The sequence below is a fragment of the Sinocyclocheilus grahami genome, unplaced genomic scaffold, assembly GCF_001515645.1.
Source record: "Sinocyclocheilus grahami isolate Dianchi unplaced genomic scaffold, SAMN03320097.WGS_v1.1 scaffold227.1, whole genome shotgun sequence".
Lineage (NCBI taxonomy): Eukaryota > Metazoa > Chordata > Actinopteri > Cypriniformes > Cyprinidae > Sinocyclocheilus > Sinocyclocheilus grahami.
In genome coordinates, this window is record NW_015505406.1 from 238244 (window position 1) to 260198 (window position 21955).

At 39.2% G+C, this 21955-nt stretch overlaps 1 protein-coding gene across 1 annotated transcript in view; it reads right to left on the reverse strand.

Annotated features, from left to right (window-relative positions):
* LOC107597073 (dynein heavy chain 2, axonemal-like) overlaps positions 1-21955 on the reverse strand; it is a 156265-nt gene that overhangs the window by 102486 nt on the left and 31824 nt on the right. Inside the window, exons 9-24 of the mRNA XM_016287985.1 lie at positions 21588-21790; positions 20704-20833; positions 19902-19984; positions 17145-17291; positions 15707-15863; positions 11641-11880; positions 11267-11455; positions 9520-9667; positions 8981-9173; positions 7479-7679; positions 6643-6799; positions 6292-6466; positions 4033-4196; positions 3678-3839; positions 2374-2477; positions 557-713 (exon numbers count right to left, since the gene is read on the reverse strand). Coding sequence (XP_016143471.1) covers positions 557-713; positions 2374-2477; positions 3678-3839; positions 4033-4196; positions 6292-6466; positions 6643-6799; positions 7479-7679; positions 8981-9173; positions 9520-9667; positions 11267-11455; positions 11641-11880; positions 15707-15863; positions 17145-17291; positions 19902-19984; positions 20704-20833; positions 21588-21790 — 2610 coding nt within the window. The remainder of the gene's footprint in view (positions 1-556; positions 714-2373; positions 2478-3677; positions 3840-4032; positions 4197-6291; positions 6467-6642; positions 6800-7478; positions 7680-8980; positions 9174-9519; positions 9668-11266; positions 11456-11640; positions 11881-15706; positions 15864-17144; positions 17292-19901; positions 19985-20703; positions 20834-21587; positions 21791-21955) is intronic.

A 21955-nucleotide genomic window follows, 5' to 3' on the forward strand; every position in this document is an offset into this window, starting at 1 on the left:
AGAATTGAACCTTGATGAACTTACAATCCTACACAGAGAAAAAAGGAATAGAAACAAAAGTGAATAAGGAAGACACTCTTAAAAATAAAGGTTCCAGTTATAATCGAAAAGGGTTTTACAGCCTCATACTATCTGAATCATATGATATGCTTTTTAATCATTTAATTTTTTCCCTATGAGGTCCACTTCATTTGGGTTTCAGGTTTCCACAATGTTTTAAGTGAAAGTTTCAGTACATTTTCAAATACTCCTTCGAAGGATCAGGGACAATTTGATTTATCTTTTGCTTTAAAAAACCCTGAGTCCAATACGCCGATCTGAAGAACCTAACAACTAATAAAAAGGACATTGTTAATTTCGAATAAACCATACACAGTGGCAAAACCAATGAGAAAATGGGTTCTTTGTTGCACTTTCGTTTCAGAAAAGAATGTTTCTTATAAACTGTTCTCTGTCAAATCTTTCACTGAAGAATCTTTTCAAGTCTTTTCAAGTGACAAAAGGAAATAAATGAACCCAAATGAGAAAGAGAGAGTTCTAAAGAGGGATATCATACCTGTTCTATTGAGAGCTCTTTGCTGGCCGCTCCTGATATGTCACTGATCCGCTCTGCATGGTGGTCCAGACCCAAAGCCACAATCTTCTCCAGAGTGAAGTCTGCACTGGTTGGGTCAAATGTTTGCTGCACTTCTTGCCTTATTTGATCCCAATGTCTAAAATAAACAGATCCACACCATCATTTGAAGATAAAATCTGACTGGCCAAGAAGCTTTGACACTGACACATGCATCTGAGCTCAAATAGGGTGGAAAAACCTTTTATCAAAGCCATTTGATCTATTCCAAAACCTAATGAGCTGCTTACGGGCCAGCATTTTAAGACAACATAGATGCAGTTTCTGAGATGAAGGCTTTTCCAAAAGGAAGGCAACTTAATTATGCTGCCTCCTAAAATTTGTCCAAATTCTAAAGTTGCATGTAACCTTCATAGAAAAGGCAATGCCAGAATACATTGCCTTGAAATAAAAGATAAATACATGATGGAGGAAAAGTATTTTTAAAAATACATAAAAAAATAATACATATATTGGAATACATATGCAATACTTTTCAGTATTATATATGTAAGAAAACGTTGTAATTAAAAATAAATGATCTTATCCAATGTTTATATATGTCAATATGTCTATATATACACACTTATACAGTCCAATAGGTTTTGAAACAGAGCTATTGTGTAGGCCATTAGGAGAAATTATAGAAGTAATTCATTAATTAATGGTATGAAACAAAATTCCTAAGCTAAAATTACAGAGAATGTGTGTTATTTGGAGTATTTCAAGAGCTGAAGAAAAACAGTCCACTGCGCTGTTCTGTTACAAAAGACTGGTCATGTTGACGGTCAGATTTTGTCATAATAAACAGGTGTGACGGACGACAACAGCGCAAGGATTGAATTCTCCCCTGAGAGATCCCGCAGCCATGATGCACAGCTTGTTGTCTTCTCTCAAAGAAATCCACAGAGTACATCAGTACATCTGATCCACAACAAAACACAACACCGCTATTTCAAAAAAACATCCTGCCAATGACTGGCCCCTCTGAGATCGGGCCCGAGCATTCTGGGACGCGATCTCTCCTACGAGTGCCTGTTTTTCTTTCGCTCCTCTTGTCTCCCGTTCTGTCGGTCATGGACTTCTGAGGCTGGAGCTCTGTTTATTTTCATCTGCTTCCCTGATGTGCTGCACCGGCCAGCGGGAGACGCTAACAGGGATCTTTCAGAGGGTTACATCAGTGTGATTAGCCGGCTGTCATCAGGGGAACGTGAGGCCTGTCTCTGCCGTCTCCACCAGGGCTGTTGTAGCACGCCTGATTGGGGCTGATGGGCTGTTGTTTTGGGAATGCCAGATCCAATCAGATGGCTTAGGGAGCGAATGACAGGGCAGAAGAAAAACGAAGAGTGGAAAACGTCGCGTTTCTCTTGGCAGGGATGGCGCCGGAGTGCATAAACGCTCTGCGTGATAGAAAGGAGAGGGGTGACGAGCTGTAACTGAGGGCTGGCTGTCAAGGTGTGGGATTATACAGCTGATCTTAGAACAGCAATCGGCAGCAAACCTCTGCCACTGATGATTATCAGCCATACTTTACAGCACACCTCAGGTCACAAGATACAGAGGGCAATATCCCGAACAGAGAGAAGTTACAAAGAGAGATAGTCCGCTGAAGAGACAACAGGAAAGACGACAAGTGTCATTTTGTCAGGAACCACTCTTGATAAGGAGGATTAGTGTGAGAATGACATTTCATTATGCTGAGGACACTGATGTGTGTGTGTGTTCGTGTGTGTGTGTGTGTGTGTGAGAAAGACCCCCACCTCTCTCTCATGGCTGGATTTCTGAGGTCTGTGATCAGTGGGATGATTTTCTTAAACTGCATGATCCTGCTCTTAGAGAAGTCCACAACCTCCCAGTGCTTGTCCTGAAAGAACACACACATTTGTAATAGTCAGGATCCCACTGCAAGCTGCGGTGTAAAATGCTGAGTGCTGTATTGTGATGGACTGATCTCCTGTCAGTGGAAAAGCACCCAAAGGGTCTGAATCAAGCAGGTGTTTCTAATCTGCTTAAAGCTAAATGTCAGGATAATGAGAAGCTGGTGAGAAGAGAAGCTAAATTAGCTTTAAAGGGTAATTAGCTACACAAAAGGGCTTTTATCACAGTTACAAAGAGAAACGAAGAAATGGACCCTAATGAAGTAGCATCAGTATGTGTGTGCACAGAGTAGAAGATGAGTGAGAGACTGAGACATCACTGACGCCGCTGATAGCAGTTAAGTGGGTCCTGATGGCTGCTAGTTTTTTTTATGTGAAGGTCTTAGTACTCAACCTGTTAATTGTGGTGCTTAATTACATTTAAAATTAAAAGTACATATTAATAAATATTATTTGTATTGTTTTTATATTATACATAATACCACAGCTGGAAAGAAATAAAGAGTGTGCTGAACACATAAAATATGAAGATGAAACACGTGCATCACTTCCAGTTACATTAGAAAATCAAAAAGTGTAAAAAAAAATTTATATAAAAAAACCCCATTACAATAGACAGTACCATTTAAATATTTGATGTTAGTAACCTTTTTTAAGCTTTTAAATAAATTCTGCTCACCAAGGCTGTATTTATTTGATCACAAATACAGTAAAAACAGTAATACTTTGAAATGTTATTACATTTTATAATAACGTTTTCTATTTTAATACATTTTAAAATGTAATTTATTCCTGTGATGAGAGCTGTATTTTTGGCAGCCATTACTCACTGTCAACTGATCCTTCAGAAATCCTTTTTTTTTTTTAATTATTATTATCAGTGTTGAAAACTGTTGTGCTGCTGGATATTTTTGTGGAAACTTCCAATTCTACTGACCCAAAACTTTTGAACTTTTTAAATATTTTTAATGTATTTATATATTTTTTATATTTATTATTTATGTATTATTTTAGTGTTATATTTTGACATTTAATTGCCATAACACTACATAGCTTAAACAATAAAGTCTGTACTATTCTGAAGACTAACATTGTTTATTGGAAACTCCCATAAATGTCAGTTTGGCCATGGATCTGACTAAAGTTGAGTTAACACCAGACGTGTAGGGTGTGTTGCGTTGGCTTGCCTTGAACTCCCTGCTGAGTGTGTGGAGTCTTTTGAACATGGTCTGGGTGGTGTTATCCATGGCCTCGGTCTGTAGAGAGGCCAAGTGACCCCCCTTCCACTCGTCCCAAAGAGCCTCCCACTGTTGGGCGATCTCCCATACCTGCTGCAGGTAATTCATGTCCTACAAACACACACACAAACACAATCTAAACATCAGCGCATACTGAACCAGAAGTGACCTTCACCAACAGTATCAATATTGTTCAATATCGCCCTCAGCCTGTTTGCGCTCTGGTGTGCTGCTTTATGTTGTGTGTTTGTGATGTATTGTACGAAAAAAGGTTTTTATTACTGTAACAGCAGTGAATAGGCACCTTCTCAAGAGTGAGGATGTCTTTAGAGGCTGGTTGTTCAATATTAAAGATGTTGAGACCATAGCGTATGTTCTGCTGCTCTTCTTTAAGAGTCTCCAACTGGGCACGCAGCTCTGACACCTGCTGCAGTGCAGAATCTGGGGCTACACTGCTGCCAAATGGACCTGCACATACATATACGCACAAATAAGATCATATACATGAAGACAAAGATAAGACCACACACACAAGCACACAGATGCATATGGTTAATGATTAAAAAACTGCACATTCAGCTGTCATTTCCCCGGAGAGCAGCTTGTTGCTCTAAAAATACTCAATTGATTCCTATTGGCCAGAAGTTTCTCACAATGTGCTATTAATGTGGTTTCACAGTTGGGAGCTCTGCAGGTCAGTAGGTCTCTTTCCTGAGCAGAGTGTGAGTTCTGGCTCGGACCCAGCTCCGCTCACAAGCCCGGACTCCCACGATCCACGCGCACTTGCGACAGCTTTGATTTACAAGATATTTGATCTTTTAAAAAGCGTCTCATTCATCTCAAGACGGCAACACACAACGTTTACAGTAACACACAGGAACACACTCACACAGACACCAGCAGGGCCAGTTATCTGCCCCAGAAGTCTCTGGGATATGTTTATAGGCGTGACTGTTTACGTCTGTCAGCGTTTAGAATGGATTCCATCAAACACACTGGCTAAATCGCACACTTGGATCTCCGGCAATTACAAAAAACACACATTTACACAATTCAGCATTAAGGTGAGCCATTAAGCAGCATGTGAAGATCCATCGGGGATCTCCAGTCAATATTTGCGTAAAGTCTGATTTACTGAAGCATTTAGCACATGTTGAAGTGCGTCGCTGGAGCAGAACGCATTCCGGAGCACGGGTGTTGAGAGGTTTGATGACGCCCATTCTCTCTCTCCGTTGTGCCTGAGTAAAACGTAAAGAAAATCTAATTAGCAAATGTTAAAATGTGCTACATTTTTGATAAATCTGCCTTGGAGACTTCAACCAATCATACATGTTTAATTGGTTCTGCGCTGAGAAACGCAATGTCGTATTTTTCCTCCGCACCGGATCTGAGAGGGAAAGTCACGCTGGGTCCATGGAGAGCAGGAGATGAGATTTTGAAGGGGCACCTTGGCAGGGGCCAGTAGTATGTGTTTGGACTGAATGAGTGTGATATTATTGAAACGGTCTCTCTCTCTTGAATACAAATTTCTCCCTGCACAAAGCTGCTTCCTGGCCTCATTAACCTGAAGGAGCCTGCCATTGTTTGCAGGAACAATCCAAACAATCCTGCCGTTCTCAACAAGTTGCAGCTGCCGCCCACATTCGGAAATTCTGGGGTTGTGGGAAATAATGACGGTGAGTGTTGAGCGTGTTTGCCACGTGTTGATTTAGCGCAAAGCTTTCGTGTTAATCGGCTGTGCCAAAACTCCAACTTTGTCTGAATCAAGACGGAAAGGCTTTTGGACTCGTACTGGGAGGAGAAGAACATAGGAGAAAAAGACACAGGGAAGGAATGGCAGGAGATCAAACTGAAAAACAACAGACTTCACAGAGCTATCAACGATCAAAAGGTAACGCAAACACAATGGAAACGAGATGGGGAGCGAGTGAGCAAAGAAGTGCAAGAAAAAGGGAAGAATGAAAGAAGGGGGAAGGAAAAGTAGGACGAAAACTCTGTCCTCTTTGATACAATTCGGCACAACGTGACTTTGTTCGAGAAGAGAGGTGGCAGCGCGAGACAGAAAAAATTATTTTTCAATCCCATTTTTAATAGAGCAGAGAATAAACAGAGCAGAGACACCAGCAGGAGGTGGAGCAGCATTACAGGACAATGAGAGAGAGAGAGAAAGGAAGAAACAGGGAGGCAGAAAGGCTGAGAGTGCAGTCAAGGGCAGGATGTCAGCGTGACGGTCACTTCTGCTGTAGGTGAGGCTCCATGGCGTTCTGAAACATTATCTCAAGGCTAATTGGTTGTGATGTGCCGTGGGGCATGTGGGAGGTTCATGGCTCTACCCAGCACTTCCAACCACGCAGAACACCCACGGTCCCAGAAAGCAAAGGCCTGCGGTGCCGCCCATGTAGCGAACTGACCTACAGAAAAAGAGGCATACTGGGATGTGAAGCTCACAGTAGGGTCCGAGACAGCACTGGCAGTCATCCTACTGACCGCGTGTTTGTATGTCTGTGTTTTCCCATTCTGTAACATTCAAATCTCTCACGTTGGTGTGCATGTGTGCGTTCACCATTGCTATTGAAGCTCTGCAGGGCAGACTGCGTCTTCTTCTTAAACTCCTCAGAGGAGAGGACCAGCCCACTCTTCATCATGTCTTTGTGTTTCTTCAACATGATGTCACTGTCAATCACAACCTGCTGGAACCACACCCACTCTGAATTCAGAGCCTCCAGCAACTCCAACACCTACAGAGACGGAAAAAAAGAGCAAGAGAAAAAGAAAATCTAAGAGCGCTGAAATAAAAATAAAAGCACAGTCAAATATGGAATGGAGGCAAGAGATGAAAATGTATTTAGAAGAAGATTTGACTGGAACACCTGAGGGAGTGTATGTGTGTGTGTGTGTGTGGCGCGACACTCACAGCGGGGTCGACGGCAACCTCGTATTTCTCAAGGATGGCAAACTGCTCGTGGATGGGCGGAATCTGACTTTCTATCTTACTCAGATCTGCCTGCAGAGTTTCCAGAAGTTTTAGACTCTCTCCCAACTCCGGCAGAGTCTGAGGAGGCTGAGACACCCTGAAAACACACACAGCCAATGACTCTATGCACATGGTAAATATTTAATGCCTATTGAATGAAGTGAATTACACACAATAACTCAGAACTAGTCACATATAGATGCCCTGTTTCAAAACATATTGAGCTGCCTACCAATGTAACTTTTTAGTATATGTCGCTATGGAGTTGATAAGGAATTCTGAGTGGTTTTTAGCATGATGAAATGCTGTGGCAGGGCTGTTGCTACACAACAAAATTGCTAAAATTTTAACTACAATAAAATGAAAACAGAAATAAAAACTTCTACTAATTCAAAATATTAATTAAAAACTATAACAGTATCTCAATGATACCAAAATAACACTGGCTCAATTCAAAAGAGCCCATCCCTGAATCTCCAGGATATTCTCTTGCTAGTCAATGGAACTATTTATTAGCATGTCAGGCCATTAGCTTAGCAACAAGCTAATGCCAGACTCTATTGGAATCAACAGAGAGGTTTGTCGAGTCTCTTATGCTCTTCACGTGAGGGGTGTTAATTGCTGTGGCATGCATGAGTGACCATTAAAAGGGTCGCTGCCCATGAAGAGCGTTTCAAATTGGTCACTTATGAGGTTTCATTTCAGTTAGGATCCCAGCTGCTTATATAGAGAGCAGACAGCGAGGCACGATTTTGTAACAGAGCTCTCACACACACCTGAGAGCATTTTCCTGCAGGAAGCTGTGCAATTCCTTTAGTTTGGCACTGGCCATAAGGCTGAGCAGCTGTGTGAACTTGCTCTGCCACTCGTTACAATGTTGCAGCAGAGAGAATTTGAGTGGAGAACAGTCCAGCAACACAAACTGCAGACTTAACACTGTCTCCTCCTTCTGGACGTTATTCGCCACCTCTGTGTATCTGCACAAAGAGAGAGAGACAGAGCATAAATGAAGTAGATGATTCTCATGAAACTAATCTTAAACCATAGCACAATGAAAATGTATATATAAAAAAATCTATTATGTACATTTTAACACAAGAGATGTGCTCCTTCTTAAAGATTACCAATCATTTAATGTCTTATTTTGGCTTTTTTTTTTTTATAGTTTGGTACCTGGATAATATAATAAAAACCACCTCGAACCAAGTTCATCAAGTAAGTTCTCAAAATGGCAACACTTTATGCTGTTTTGTGAAAGCAACAAAGATGTATTTTCCCATGATAAATCTGTAATTAGAGTTCAAAAGAGTTCAAAGATGGACACTTGGATGCTTGTCTCTTAATTTTTTCTTCCTAAGAATGTTGTAATTGTATCTGTACTTCATATTCTCTACACTACATATTCTCATTACCGCTATTGTTGGTACATTTTAAAAGATAATGATTTTAATTATTACTAATGGCCACTAAATTACTTTTGTTTAAATTGATCTGTAAGATAATGTAATTTGATAGTTTTTTTTGCTCACTCATAATGGTTGCCCTATTAATAGCAATATAATTTGTCATCTCAGTACAACATACATACTGTAAATGAAATTAGTTTTTCAAGAAAAAAAACAGTTCAGCATCATTTGATTTTGTGAGTGAGTGTGAAGATAAAGCAAGAAGTTACATTAACCATAGTCATTTAAAATAAAATGTGTCTGTGCATGCATTAATTGACGTGAAAAAAACTTCAGACATTAACGGGGGCGGCAGGCAACACACAAGTGTCCTCCCAGCATGCACAAGGTCATTAATGCACAATCACACACGAAGTCTCTGTCTCACTGCACACACTCACTTTCTGACCCACACACACACACTCAAGCATCCATTGTTGACATGATAACGATTTGGCGAGTGCAGATCAAATCTATAGGGAAAAGATGTTGACCCTGCCCTCAGGACTGGCACCTCTGTGCTACAGACACGTCAATAGTCTGAAAGGCCATCACATCGTTTCTCATGTGACCTCAAACACACCCCTCTAGTGTGCTATCACGACTCATGCATTTTAAATGAAAAGAGATGCATGTATGACGGTGAGAGAAACATGGTGAATCCTTTAGTGGATTTGTTCACTAAAGAAACTTTTATTTTACTAGTAGCACTGCGAATAATACATAAGCTCACAAATCTTACTAGCGAATACTTTTTAGACCATTTAGACCCTGCTTTTACAACCTTAAAAACTAATTTTTCTACTAAAAGAGAATGAAGGAAAGTTACAGACCTGGCTATGTCAGCGTCAAAGGAGGTTACTGTAGGGTTGAGCCGCTGGTAGCGCTGTATAAAGCCGTCTTTTTCGATTTCCCAGATCTCTCTGTGTTTGTCCCAGGTCTTCAGGTAGGTCTGCAGGTAAGATGCATTAGTCACCATTCCTGCACCTATGGCTCCCTGGAGCTTACAGATCTCTTCATCTTGCTCTGAAACAGAAAAGGAGTAAAGCATTGTTGATGCCAAACAACCGCTGATTATTTTAAGCAATACACAAATTATGATGTGAATGGATTTTTTTTTTACCCAAAAAAGAAAATTCTCATCATCAATTAGTCACCCATGTGTCATTCACTTCCTTCTTTCAGTGGAATACAAAAGAAGGATTTTGTATAAAGAGAGTGGATCCATACAATTCATAATTTCTCCTTTTGTGTCCCACAGAAGGAAGTTATATGAGTTTGGAATGACATGAAGGTGAGGAAACAGGAATAAAAAGAGGGCATACATGGCAAACGTAGGGGGGATATGGCGAATGAGATAGAGAGGGTGTACCGATGATGCTGTGGATAGGTTTTCGCTGTGAGTGCTGGCGGGTCAGCAGGTCTGGCAGACGTTTGAACCCTGACATGGTCTTGATGAGCTGAGAGCTAATGCTGTTCACTATGTGGGCCAGTTTCTGGAGAGAAGGGGAGAAATCCACCTGGACAAACAAACACAAACACATACAGTGGAAAAAATGTTGGCACAAACAGAGGAAAAATATTTTCAAGGACAGAATCATTATATTCATTAAATACAAACTAGGGCTCCCAAATGATAACAACAATTACATGGTATTAATTTTGTGATTTATTTATAGTTCAAAAGTTTGGGGTCAATATGTTTTGTAAATAATTTTATTCAGCAAGGATGCATTAAAATGATCAAAAGTGATAGTAAAGATATTTTGCAACAGAGTAATGTTACAAATGATTTCTATGTTGAAAATAAATACTGTTTTTTTTTACTTTAGAATATATATATTCAAAGAACCATTAAAAATGTTTCTTGATCACCAAATCAGCCTATAAGCAAAAGCATAAAATTTCTGAAGGATCATGTGACAATGAAGACTGGATTAATGGTTGCTGAAAATTCAGCTAAGCCAACACAGGAATTAATTACATTTAAAAATATATTAAAGTGATTTTGAATTGTAAATATTTAATGTTTTTACTCAATTTTGACCAAATAAACCTCTCTAATAAACTTTTAGTGTATTTTTCCTATTGTAGTGAACACATTAACACACAGCTTCAAGGAAAAATAACATGTAAATGAACAGAAAAGGAATTATTCACAAAATCATTTACAAAAAATGCAAATAATCAAATGATATGTTAACAAGGACTGCATCACTTTTCATGTTGTTAGCCCAAAAATGTTTTGACTGTTCTCATGTGAAGTTTCATCGCAAAAGTATGTAAATGTTACCACTCTGACTCTGTTAATGTAGGAATGTTTTCAAATATGGAATCATGAGTCTCAGAATCAATTTTTATTTTTATTCCTGAAATATAACAGAATCTTGATCTTGCTAGCTTGTCCAGTGTCTTGTGGTTTCTGTGACCGTTTATAATTGTCACTGTGAGAGCTGGAAAAGGTGTGTCGCAGCAACTATTGTACCAGCGTGAATTCGGTTGTCGATCAGCCTGACGGATATTCGTTTCGCTCTTGGTGTGAACAGACCATTCATCAATGATTTGTTTTGCTTATTCATTTTGCATTCAGTGTGAAAGGGCCTTTAATGGTGTGTCCTGAGCTAGCATTAATGCATTTCCCTTCCGTCTGGCACTTAGAGCGCTTTGCCTGAGGCAGTCTGTCTCCACAGACCAATGCAACCACTGTCCCTAAAATACACTCAATTAAGTCACACTAACGTTTCTGCTTTTTCTTTCTCACTGTGTTTAGCTGACTAAGCATCATGGGACATTACCCATAGGCCTTAGTCCAAATATACCTCTGTAGAGCTGAGCAGTAGAGTAAAATGCTGAATAACGCAGCAGTGCTGCCACAGCTGTGATTTATAGAGGTTGTGGTGTTCTGAATGCCCTCTGCTTGATGTATGATAGTGTCTTTATGCTGTATGTAAAACACATGGCCAGCAGCTCTCCGTGACCAACACAATGATTATATACAGTTTTTGTATTTAAACTTTTTTTTGTCTAAATGTGAGGTAAGGGTCACCTCGTCACGTAAGCAATGTTATCAACAGCCACTGCATTATTAGATTTGACAAATAGAGTCTGTCTGTGTGTACCTGAGCAGGAGATCGAGGAGTCTGTTGTGTCAGTACCACCTCTACTCTGAATAAGGGGTTCGGGGATGTCTTGCCGTCTCCATTGATGGCTTTAGAGAGCTCCTGTAGAGAGCGCTTTATATTCACACGAAACGCCTCCTCAACCATTCGGTCCATCTTCTCCATGTATGACACCCAATGCTGCTGCACCTGAAAACACACACAAATATGCAAGTCAATCGGAAGTCCTTACCATAACAACCTCAAGCTACTTTAGGTTGTGCATTGTGCTGATTTTACACCAACAACACTCCTTAAATCATTAAATCACAATCTCAAAAAGTGTATTGCTTTAGTAGAAAATATTCTAAGACACAACAAACAGACAGTCCAACCTCTGGGCCATCTAGGTGGAAGGTCCCATAGACTCTGGCCATGATTTTGATGATGTCCTGGTGAGCGTTCTGCAGTCGGAGCAGCTGGCTATGCTGATGACTCTGCTGATCCTCCTGTAACTCCAGGTCTCCATAGACCATCTTGCCATCCACACGCACCAAAAGCAGCTCACTTATCTGCTCGCAGAGCTTAGAGGCGGCTAAGCTAGCTGCCTTATACTCATCCACCATTAACTGCACCTGTGGGAAAGATGAGAGATCAAAATCAGAGAAAGCAGAAAAACAAAGATAGAGTGCAAATGTTAATCTCAAAACACACAGTTTAGTAAACTGTAAGATTTGACATTTTCTTTATAACAGTTTTGCACACAAAGATTCTCTACACAGCTTCCAATGAGCTTCCACTTTACTGGTCTTTCGGCGTTCCAAAGCCTCTAAGCTATTGTGAAACAATACTTCAGCATTTACATATGGGAATACATGTTTTACCTGTAGTGAGGAGCAACACACAATTAGTTTTGACTAAATTCTCTGAGAAGAGTTATAGCACAAAGCAACCATTAAAAGCTCAGGTGCTCCTCCATTAGGCTGTCCCATCTAATGACCAAATTAATGAGGAAAATTAATTGCATTGCATTGCATAGCAAAAAAAAAAAAAAAACAGAGAGAGAGAGAAAAAGAAAAAGAAAAAGAGAGAGTGTGGTTGAAAATCTGTGTGGTACTTGCCAAATGCAGAACTTACCACCACAATGCAGTGTACGTAAAAAAAAAAACTAAACAAAAAAAGAAACCAAAACAAACAAAAACAGCAAAAACAAAACCAATACGAACCAAAACTGAAAACTAAAAACTAAACAAAAACAACAGAAGAAAACACAAACAAAAAACTTAAAGAATAAAAACAACATAAAACACAAACATAAAAGCAAAAACAGCAAAAAACAAAACCAATACAAACCAAAACTAAAAACTAAACAAAAACAACAGAAGAAAACACAAACAAAAAACTTAAAGAATAAAAACAACATAAAACACAAACATAAAAGCAAAAACAAAAATAGCAAAAACAAAAGAAAAGAAAAAAGAGAAGAGAAGAGAAGAGAAGAGAAGAGAAGAGAAGAGAAGAGAAGAGAAGAGAAGAGAAGAGAAGAAAAGAGAAGAGAAGAAAAGAAAAGAAAAAAGGCAGAACGGGTGTGAGAGGAATGTGGTGGGAGAAGGATGGAAAACACATTCAAACAAAGCAGCAGGGGTTTTCCAGCAGGATTTTCCAGCTCACGTCTCCCTCTCTCACTCTTCTACAGAAATAGAGCATCTGATTTCAACCTATCCCTGTGCTCAAAATTAAAGGAGGCAGTTCTTATCCACAAAGCATCAAGCTTTCGCATCCAACAGCTCTCTATTCAATCTGTGGAGGGCAGCGATACTGAGACGTTTCTGAGAGTTTGCACAGAGGTTCTCAGAAGCATCTTACATGCCGCATAATCTCACTCTTCCTTCCAGCTCGTCTCATGACTTTTTCATGGGATGAAACATGTCACATGAAATAAGCCTCAAAGGGGAAGATTACTCTACGTGCAGGAGTGTGTAGAATGTATACTTGCATTTCTAAGTTTGTGTGGGTGTGTGTAAGCTCAGATGTGTCGTGTTCTCCACACTTCTCCATTACCACTGAAGCTGTTGCCAGCTCTGTTTTGGGCTCAAAGGATGTCTGACATTGACTCTGATTTGAACCTGATCCCCCCCCCCCCAGCAAGTAAGAGAGAACTGGGCACTGTGGCGGCACGAACGAGGCTGGCTGCCTTTTATTGTGAATGCTGGGGCTGTTTATACTGAGAGATGCCTGTGTGGCCTTTATTAAAGTAGATGGGGCATTCTGCTTGTATGCCTTTGCGTATGTGTGTGTGCGTCTTTACCACATGGATAAAGGGCACTGCCAGTGCTTTAATATCATATTGCCTTGTACAATGTAGGAGTGATGGACAGCCAGCAGAGGAAGTGAATAGATTTCACAATTGCCCTCCACTGAGTCGCACTTCCATTCTCAGTAAAGCCTGCTGCCTTATTCTTGCATTACAAAAGCAATATCGGCCAGCAAAAAGGACACGGCTGTATAGGAACAAAACAAGAGCAAAGTCTTCTGTTCCTGAATAACCGTAGCTAGGGTACAAAATTAACTTTTTTTGCCGATAGTGGGTGACTTGAGAAAGTTTACTAGCCATAAATATTTTTTACCTGCCATGAAGATGTATTCTGCCCTAGATTTTATTGAAAAATACACTACTGTTCAAAAAGAGAGAAAAGAAAAGAAATAAATACTCTTATTCTGCAGAGATGCATTAAACTGATCAATAGTGACAAAGACTTACATTGTTTCCAAAAAATGACTATTTCACATAAATTCTTTAAAACTTTCAATTCATCAAGGAATCTTTAAAAAAAATTTTATCACGGTTTCTACGGTTTTCTTAGAAAGAGTGTAAGTGTCTTCTTTCAAAAACTTTAAAGACCCCAAACCTTTGAATGGTAGTATAAATGGGATATAATGGGATTTATATAGTTGATTCATTCTTCATATTTTCTTTTGGATGTCTTCCTAATAAAGTGCCAGCCAACTGTAATATTTATTTGTCAAAGCCAGCCCTTCTTCTCACAGTCCAAACCCTAACCTGTTGGTCTCCCAACATGTGAGAAAAGTTCTAAACCCCTTAAAACTAACTACAACTGAATTCCAAACGTTCTTGTCTACACTCAATGTAAAAGTTGTAAACATCTGTCATTCACTATAGATGTCTCCTTTATAAGCTATTAAACCACAAGCTTATATTTGGCCTTCCTGGTCTTGTTTAATAAAAACAGCACCTGCCAGATATCTGACCACTAATTCTAGTGCAGCATTTGCTGTCTGTTACAGAGCTCAAATCTCAGACAACATCTTTAAAGGGGTCATATGATGTTGCTAAAAAGAACATCATGTTGTGTATTTGGTGTAATGAAATGCGTTTATGCGGTTTAAGGTTAAAAAAACACATTATTTTCCACATACTTTACATTATTGTTTCTCCTCTATGCCCCGCCTTTCTGAAACGCGTCGATTTTTGCACTCACCAGAGCCCTGTGGTACTCACAAAACTCTGTGTGCCACTAATAACTGGAATAAAACCTGTGGAATAAGGGTGAAACTTTGCATACTAGAATAGGACTATTAAATATATAGCCATTAAATGAAATGTATAATTGATAAAAGAAATAATAATAAATATATATATATATATATCTTTGGGTCTTAGTGATTTCACTTAATGTAGTGAAAAATGCATGCATGTAGGGGAAACACACACAGACACTCATTTACATACACTGCAATAATTATTTCCATTAAGCAAAACAGTATTTCATAACAGCAAGTGAGCAATTAATTGTTGCTGTCATCATTTAACTTCATAAAGTGTATGCAGGCATATCAATCAAATGGAGCGCAACAGAGAAAGAGAACACATTGTACAGAACAATATCCTATCCTATGTAAATAAACTTTTTTGCAACTTTATATTTTAAAACATTTTTGCAACAATGTATAGCAAACAATATAGTCAAACTGAACACGTGAATGAGTGCATTGCATTCAAAGAGAAAAATTCCATTGTATTAATGGATTATCAAAATAGTTTAGTTATAGCCCTAAATTAGAATGAAATGCTCATTATTAATTAGTCAAGCAAATTTAGCATTTCAAGGATGCCTTGAAACTAGATGTCTATAATTCTCTTCAATATTTGGACTCGGGAGGTTTCTCTGCTGAAGAAACCAGGCTGCTGTCCACATTGGGCTTCATGCCTAGCTAGCTGTCCATCAGCTTTACCAGACAGACCATGCTGGCTGACCAGCTCCACCAGCTATGTTTTTCTAGTAGCAATGCACTGGACCAGCACTGAAATTCATACTGCTCTGATCAGGGCAATTCAGGAAAATTTCAGTCTGCCTGAGGAACACAAGCTTTTAACTCCACCATCTGTTTGGCCACAGTTTTCTGTTGTGTGTATTTGCGTGTGTGTCAGAAACTACTGACCTTGTTGGCATGCACTCTGCAGTCATTGATAAAGACGCTGGCTGTCCCTTTTGTGGACCAGTGCAGTTTTGACAGGCCTGGCTGGATTTTCCGATCCAGGAACCGAATTCTCTCAGAAAAGAGACCCAGCTCATCTGCATTTAGAGCCTTAATGATTCTAATTGAGAGTGAAAACAAACATATAAGGTTAAGTTCACTGTTGTTTTTTTCCCCATTTTCATTTTAGGTCTTACAGGCATTGACAAGTTTCTTTCACAGCATTTTCAAAAACAAGCAAGGTATTTTAAAAGCATAACAGAACAAGAGGGTGGTAAAAATGGATTAACAAGTCTTAGTGGATGTGCTTTGCCATTTGGGGCAAGTGGCCTGTTTAGCTTGTGTTGGGTTTAAGTGTTTGTTTCCAGCTGGCATGTGTAGAATGCATTAAATGTGGTAACAATACTGACAGAGATGACTCACTCTGTCCCTCTGAGAGTTACAATGAGTCCTCCAGTCTGAAGAGCGCGTGTGTGTGTACGCTTACGTGAGAGAGGAGGAGGCTATTATTCACTACAGAATGAGGGACATGTGTGAATTGTTTTGTTCAGTGGAAGTATGTGTGTGTGTGTGTGTGTGTGTGTGTGTGTGTGTGCATTTAATTCAAGTGCTTTTCTCTAGATTGGATGTGCTAAAGTCTTGAATGGAGATGTGTATATTGAGGCAGATGGAATGTAAATACTCAGTTTTCACTAAAGTGCAAGTGTGTAGGCCGAAGAGGTGAAGAATAATATCAATGCATATTAAAGATGTGAAGTTACCTGACAAGTACACCATTTAAATATGTATGTGACTGGTAAGTATGCATCCGTGTGTGAAAGTGCACTTGTTTTTTTGTACTTACGAAAACCAAGTTATAATAAATAATAAAGTTATATTACATCTAACTTCTTAGTTTAGTTCTCAATTTATATAAAAAAAAGTTTTATAAACTTAATACAAACATAAGATATAATTGAACAGAATATACAAAAAATTCAAATGTAAATGTCTGGAAGGCATAGATAGAGTTAGGATGTGGCACTTTCCATAAAGTACATAATTGGGACAGAAAAACTTTTTTGTTGCTTTTAAAACACAGTGAAAGTAGGTGCATAACCATGAGAGAATGTTCCGTATCAACTGCTTTTATGAGCTGTTTTAATTATTTTACACAATATTTGCAAATTCAACTTAAAAGCCTAATTTCTAATTTGTGTTATTTTCAAGCAATAAACACTAAATATATCACACCTAAATAGATATAATATTAAATAAAATAATACAATTAAATAAATCTTGGGATTTGTGGAAAATACCATTTTCATTATTATTATTATTATTAAAAAAATAATGTTTTATGAAGAATAAACATGTACTGTATGGGACGTCCGAAAAGTCAGTCTCTGTCAGCCATACCAACCTGTTATAGTCTCTAACAACTAGGAGGACATTCTCTCTCAGGTTGTGGAGTTCCTCTTTGCGCTGATACACCTCTGTGACATAGTGAGGAATCTCGAAGAGCAGTCGTTCCCAGTAATGAATCTCATTAAACATCTTCAACAGGTTCCTGAACACATAAACAGAGTTATACATTCAAAGTCTGTGTATTTGTGCTCACACAAGACTATTTTGCCTGCAGAGCCGTTCCTCCCTATATGCAAAATACGCAAGCGGCTTAGGGCCCCCGAAACACCAGGGGGCCCCCTTGCTCTCAAAGATGATTTAATTTTAGTTTAGTTTTTGAATTTGGCCAGCGGTTATGAAAACATGAATGATAATTTCTTTTAATGTGGGGCGCTGTTGCACTTTCTACGTAAAAATCAGTCAAATAATGTAATGTGAATGTCGTACAGTCTTGCTCGAGACAAAAAAAAAAAAGAGTTCAAGGCGTACTGAGAAGAGACACTGTTTCTCAAGTGCTTTCTGCGAGAACGATTCAAGAAAGTTTTGCGTAGGGCCCCCAGTAGTCTAGGATCGGCACTGTTTGCATGTATAAAACATCTTCCGTAATGGTCATGTATTATGACTACAGAGCATAAAATATTTAAGATCAGCGCAACAACAAATAATTTAATTATTTGAAAGGGTTTGAATGGGTTGCTTAAGGACATAATAATTAATGGAGAAGGCGATGTGCTTTGTAAGCAAACTGAAGAATGAGAGAAAGATGAGAAGCAAAAGAAAGAGAAAGCATGAGAGAGAAATAGAGAGGAAGGGTGAGTGAAATGGAACTTGACAAAAAGAACGAGAGAGCGAGTATGTAGCAGCACAGCTGGCTTTAATAGCATTAGGGCCTGTGTGGCTGGATCCTGGTTGGGTTCCAGGGCCTCTGCTGGGGCCCCTCACTGGCCTCTGACACAAGGCTCTGAGCTCAACACAGAGAAGAGCACATCAATGGCATTAAGCTATCCTGTGACACCTTCCAAATTTACCCTGATGGAAGTTTTGGGTTGGAATCTGATTCATTTGTCCATAAAACCCAACAGAGTTCACCTACTGTACAAAGGGTGAGAAAAAAATGGTACGGCCTATTGCATGCTGGGATTGGACTGATTAGTGGTCTCCTAACGCACATCCAGTTGGTGCATCTTTCAGGAACCTGAGATGCTTTGATTTGACTGTGGGCATTTTCACATGACATACTAACATAACATCAGTTTGATGTTAGTATGTTTGACATCTTTATTATGAAAGTGAAACTGGGGAATCTGGGTGAATTGGTTCTGATTCAGCAATTCCATTCATTTGATATCTTTGAAGAAGCCCATTTTATTACACTGATCTCACAAAACCTTAAAGGATTAGTTCACTCCAGAATTTAAATTTTCTGATAATTTCATCCCCTCCATGTAATCTATGTTCATGTCATAAAGAAATTAAGGTTTTTGAGAAAAACAATCCGGAATTTTTCTCCATATAGTGGACTTCAACAGGGGCCAACAGGTTAAAGGTCAAAAATGCAGTTTCAGTGCAGCTTCAAAAGGCTCTACAAGATCCCAGCCAAGGAATAAGGGTCTTGTCTTTATCTATACATTTTAACCACAAATCCTTGTCTTGCACTAGCTCTGCGACGTGCGTCCACTACTTCACGCATTGCGTAGTCAAGTTGGAAAGGTCACACGTGATGCAGGCAGAAGTATCGACCCAATGTTTACAAGTGTGGAGAAGGAGGACTGTTCAAAAGTTGATGTGTTGATTGACACATATTTATGTCTTTGTATCAGTTTATTGCTTAAAATGGTCCATTTGTGTGCGTATCCTGGATGTTTAAATCTTTTGAAACCTAAAAGATTTCTTCCACAAGGAAAATTTGTGACCTTCCAACGTGATTACATAATGTGTGAAGTCATGGACGCACATTGCAGAGCTAGTGAAAGAAAAACACTTGTGGTATATACTTTTTATTTTTTAGAAAATGTCCGTTTCGCTAGTTAAGACCCTTATTCCTCGGCTGGGATCGTGTAGAGCCCTTTGAAGCTGCAATAAAATTGCAATTTGGACCTCCAACCCACTGGTCCCCGTTGAAGTCCACTATATGGAGAAAACTCCTGGAATATTTTCCTCAAAAACCTTAATGTCTTTTCGGCCAAAGAAAGAAAGACTTGAACATCTTGGATGACACCTGGGGTGAGGCAATTATAAGGACATTTTTATTCTGGAGTGAACTAATCCTTTAAGTGCTTAGTTTATTTTAAGTCAAATACAAAGTAAATTATGTAATGGAGTCATTTTAGATTGAGGAGTTTGAGATACGCGAAATAAATAAGTTGAAATACCAAAATTATTAAAACCGACATAAAAATGAAAACGATGACAAAAGCACATAAAATTATTAAAACATTAAAATTAAAATTAAATTTCTTTCTGTTCTGAATTCACCAGTACAGAAAACACTGACAGTATTTTTGCATTGTCGGAATTTCATTAAAATCATTGTGTACTGGTATTGGATTTAAAAAAAAAAAATGCAACCAGTCCTGAATCAAAAAGAGTTCTTGATTCACAACATTGATCTTATATATATATATATATATTTTTTTTTTTTAAATGTTAACCTCTCTTTAATGTTAATATCACCTCCATGGGTCTTTCTATCCGAGATCGGAGTGCTCGGGTCCAATGCCCCTGTCCTGCATGTCGAGGCATGTGAGCAGGAGTGAGAGATGACAGCCTGCACATCACCAAATTAATATCACTCAGCTCAGCACTAAGCAATGCGTATACATCCACCGTCTTTCTGTCAATGGTCCGCTTGATTGCCTAAGAAAGATATAAAAGAGAAACACTCAGGAAATGTGGTAAATTGTGGTAAAATCCTGTAATACACAGTCTCTTATGGCTTGCCTCTTTATGTGAATGAACACTCTCAGAAACCACAACAAATTACTGCTATGATCGTTATGTTAAATAGTTGTCTTTATTATGTTTACCAATGCCTTGTTATTCTATCAATTATTTATTTGATTTTATTTTTTATATTAAATGACATTTTATATTTGATTTTAGTTTGTTTCACCTTCACTTCACCTTTTTGTTTTTGACTTTTTATTATTCATTGTAATGCTTTAGCTATAATGCATGTAAAATAGTCTAGTCAATGCAACACTTTAAAATGTGAAATTTGACAGAATGAAAAGAAGGATGAAAAAAAAAAATGAGACTGAAGGGGAAGGCAAAAGCCAGGAGAGATGATGGTGATTAACGAGGTAAACACATCTTAATGACAACAACTAAAGAGACTGGTGACACAGGTGAGAGAGCAGTGGGCTTACATGTGTGCGTGAGGTCCTGCTACTGACCCCCTGAGTAAATGAGAGTGAAAAGGAAGTGACATCAGAAGTCTGTGTTCGGTCTGTTCTGCCGGAGCCATTTGTATTCACTGTATTTGCTAAGAAGACTAGCAGTCTGACAGTGTGCAAGGTTTTAAAGGAGGTGATAAAGTGTGTGTGAATTGAAGGCTAAGTGTGTGTGAGAAAGACCTCTCGTCCAGACAGGTGTTGAAACACGTCAAGCAGCTGTACTCCTTCCTCCACACAGTTCACAGTCTCGAAGGTCGAAGTGATCAAATTCTGCATCATCACCTCCAGATCTTTCACTTTACCACAAAACCTAAAAACACAAATGCACACACAGATAAACAAGAGGCACAAAACAACAAAGAAGTGGGCAGAGCTGTACAGCACGTTCCAAACACAAATCAGTGCCCTCTATTCAAAGGCAGAGTCCAGCACACACACACTCTCGGCCATAAATGGAGGCTGGTATTGATTTGGGTGCTCTCAATATGCTGAGACACTATGAAACACCTGCCCCAGACACAAGCACAGCTGTTTGTCTTGGCAACAACATCCTAACCCTATGACCCGCCTCGGCCCCAATCCATCATGGCCATCAGATGCACACGCTCGCTCACGCACTGCTCCCTTTCCTAAGGTCCGTCAGTGCCTGGGGCGGGGATACGAGGGTATAATGGTCTCTGGAGGCTGATGGGCAGCCCAGGTTCCGTCATACAGACGGTCATGATGGTATTCAGATAAGCAGCCAAACTGCCTGCTGTCACAAACAGTTGTGAATGACAATAGGGGCACGCTGGGCTCAGACAGAAAGGCAAAGTGATCTTCTCCCCGCTGTACATACATTTAGGCAGAATATTCATGAAAAATATCTATATGATCTGAATATGCGGGTCATTATATGCATATTTATGAAGATATGCTAATACGAGATGTATGGAAATTCCCAACAGGCCAGCAGGCCAATAAGCAGTCGAGAATGACAAACATTTATAAATATACATGAGAACCATATTTCACAGTACCTCTCTTTTTCTCTGTGCCCTGATCAATTTACAAACACACTGCACCTGCTGTAGTCCTCATGCCAAGAGGGATTTCTGACATCCAGGATGTCCTTAACAGAGTGCAGGACCTGCAGGCTGTTGTCAAAGGTTGCCTCTATGTACAGCAGTCTCTGAGTGACCTCTGACCCCTGACGTCCAGCAAAGCATGGCAACGGCACTCGCTCACCCTCTTCCCAGCGAGCAAACTGCTGCTGACACTCACACACCTGAAATAAAGAGAATGTGTTAGAGAAAGAAACGTACGCAATTTTTCAAAAATTAAAATAGAATAGATATTCAATATACTATTTTCTATTCTACAAAAAGTCAAACAGTCTGAAAGCATTTATTGCAAAAAAAAAAAAAGAATGAAACAAAATAGCTCATAAAAT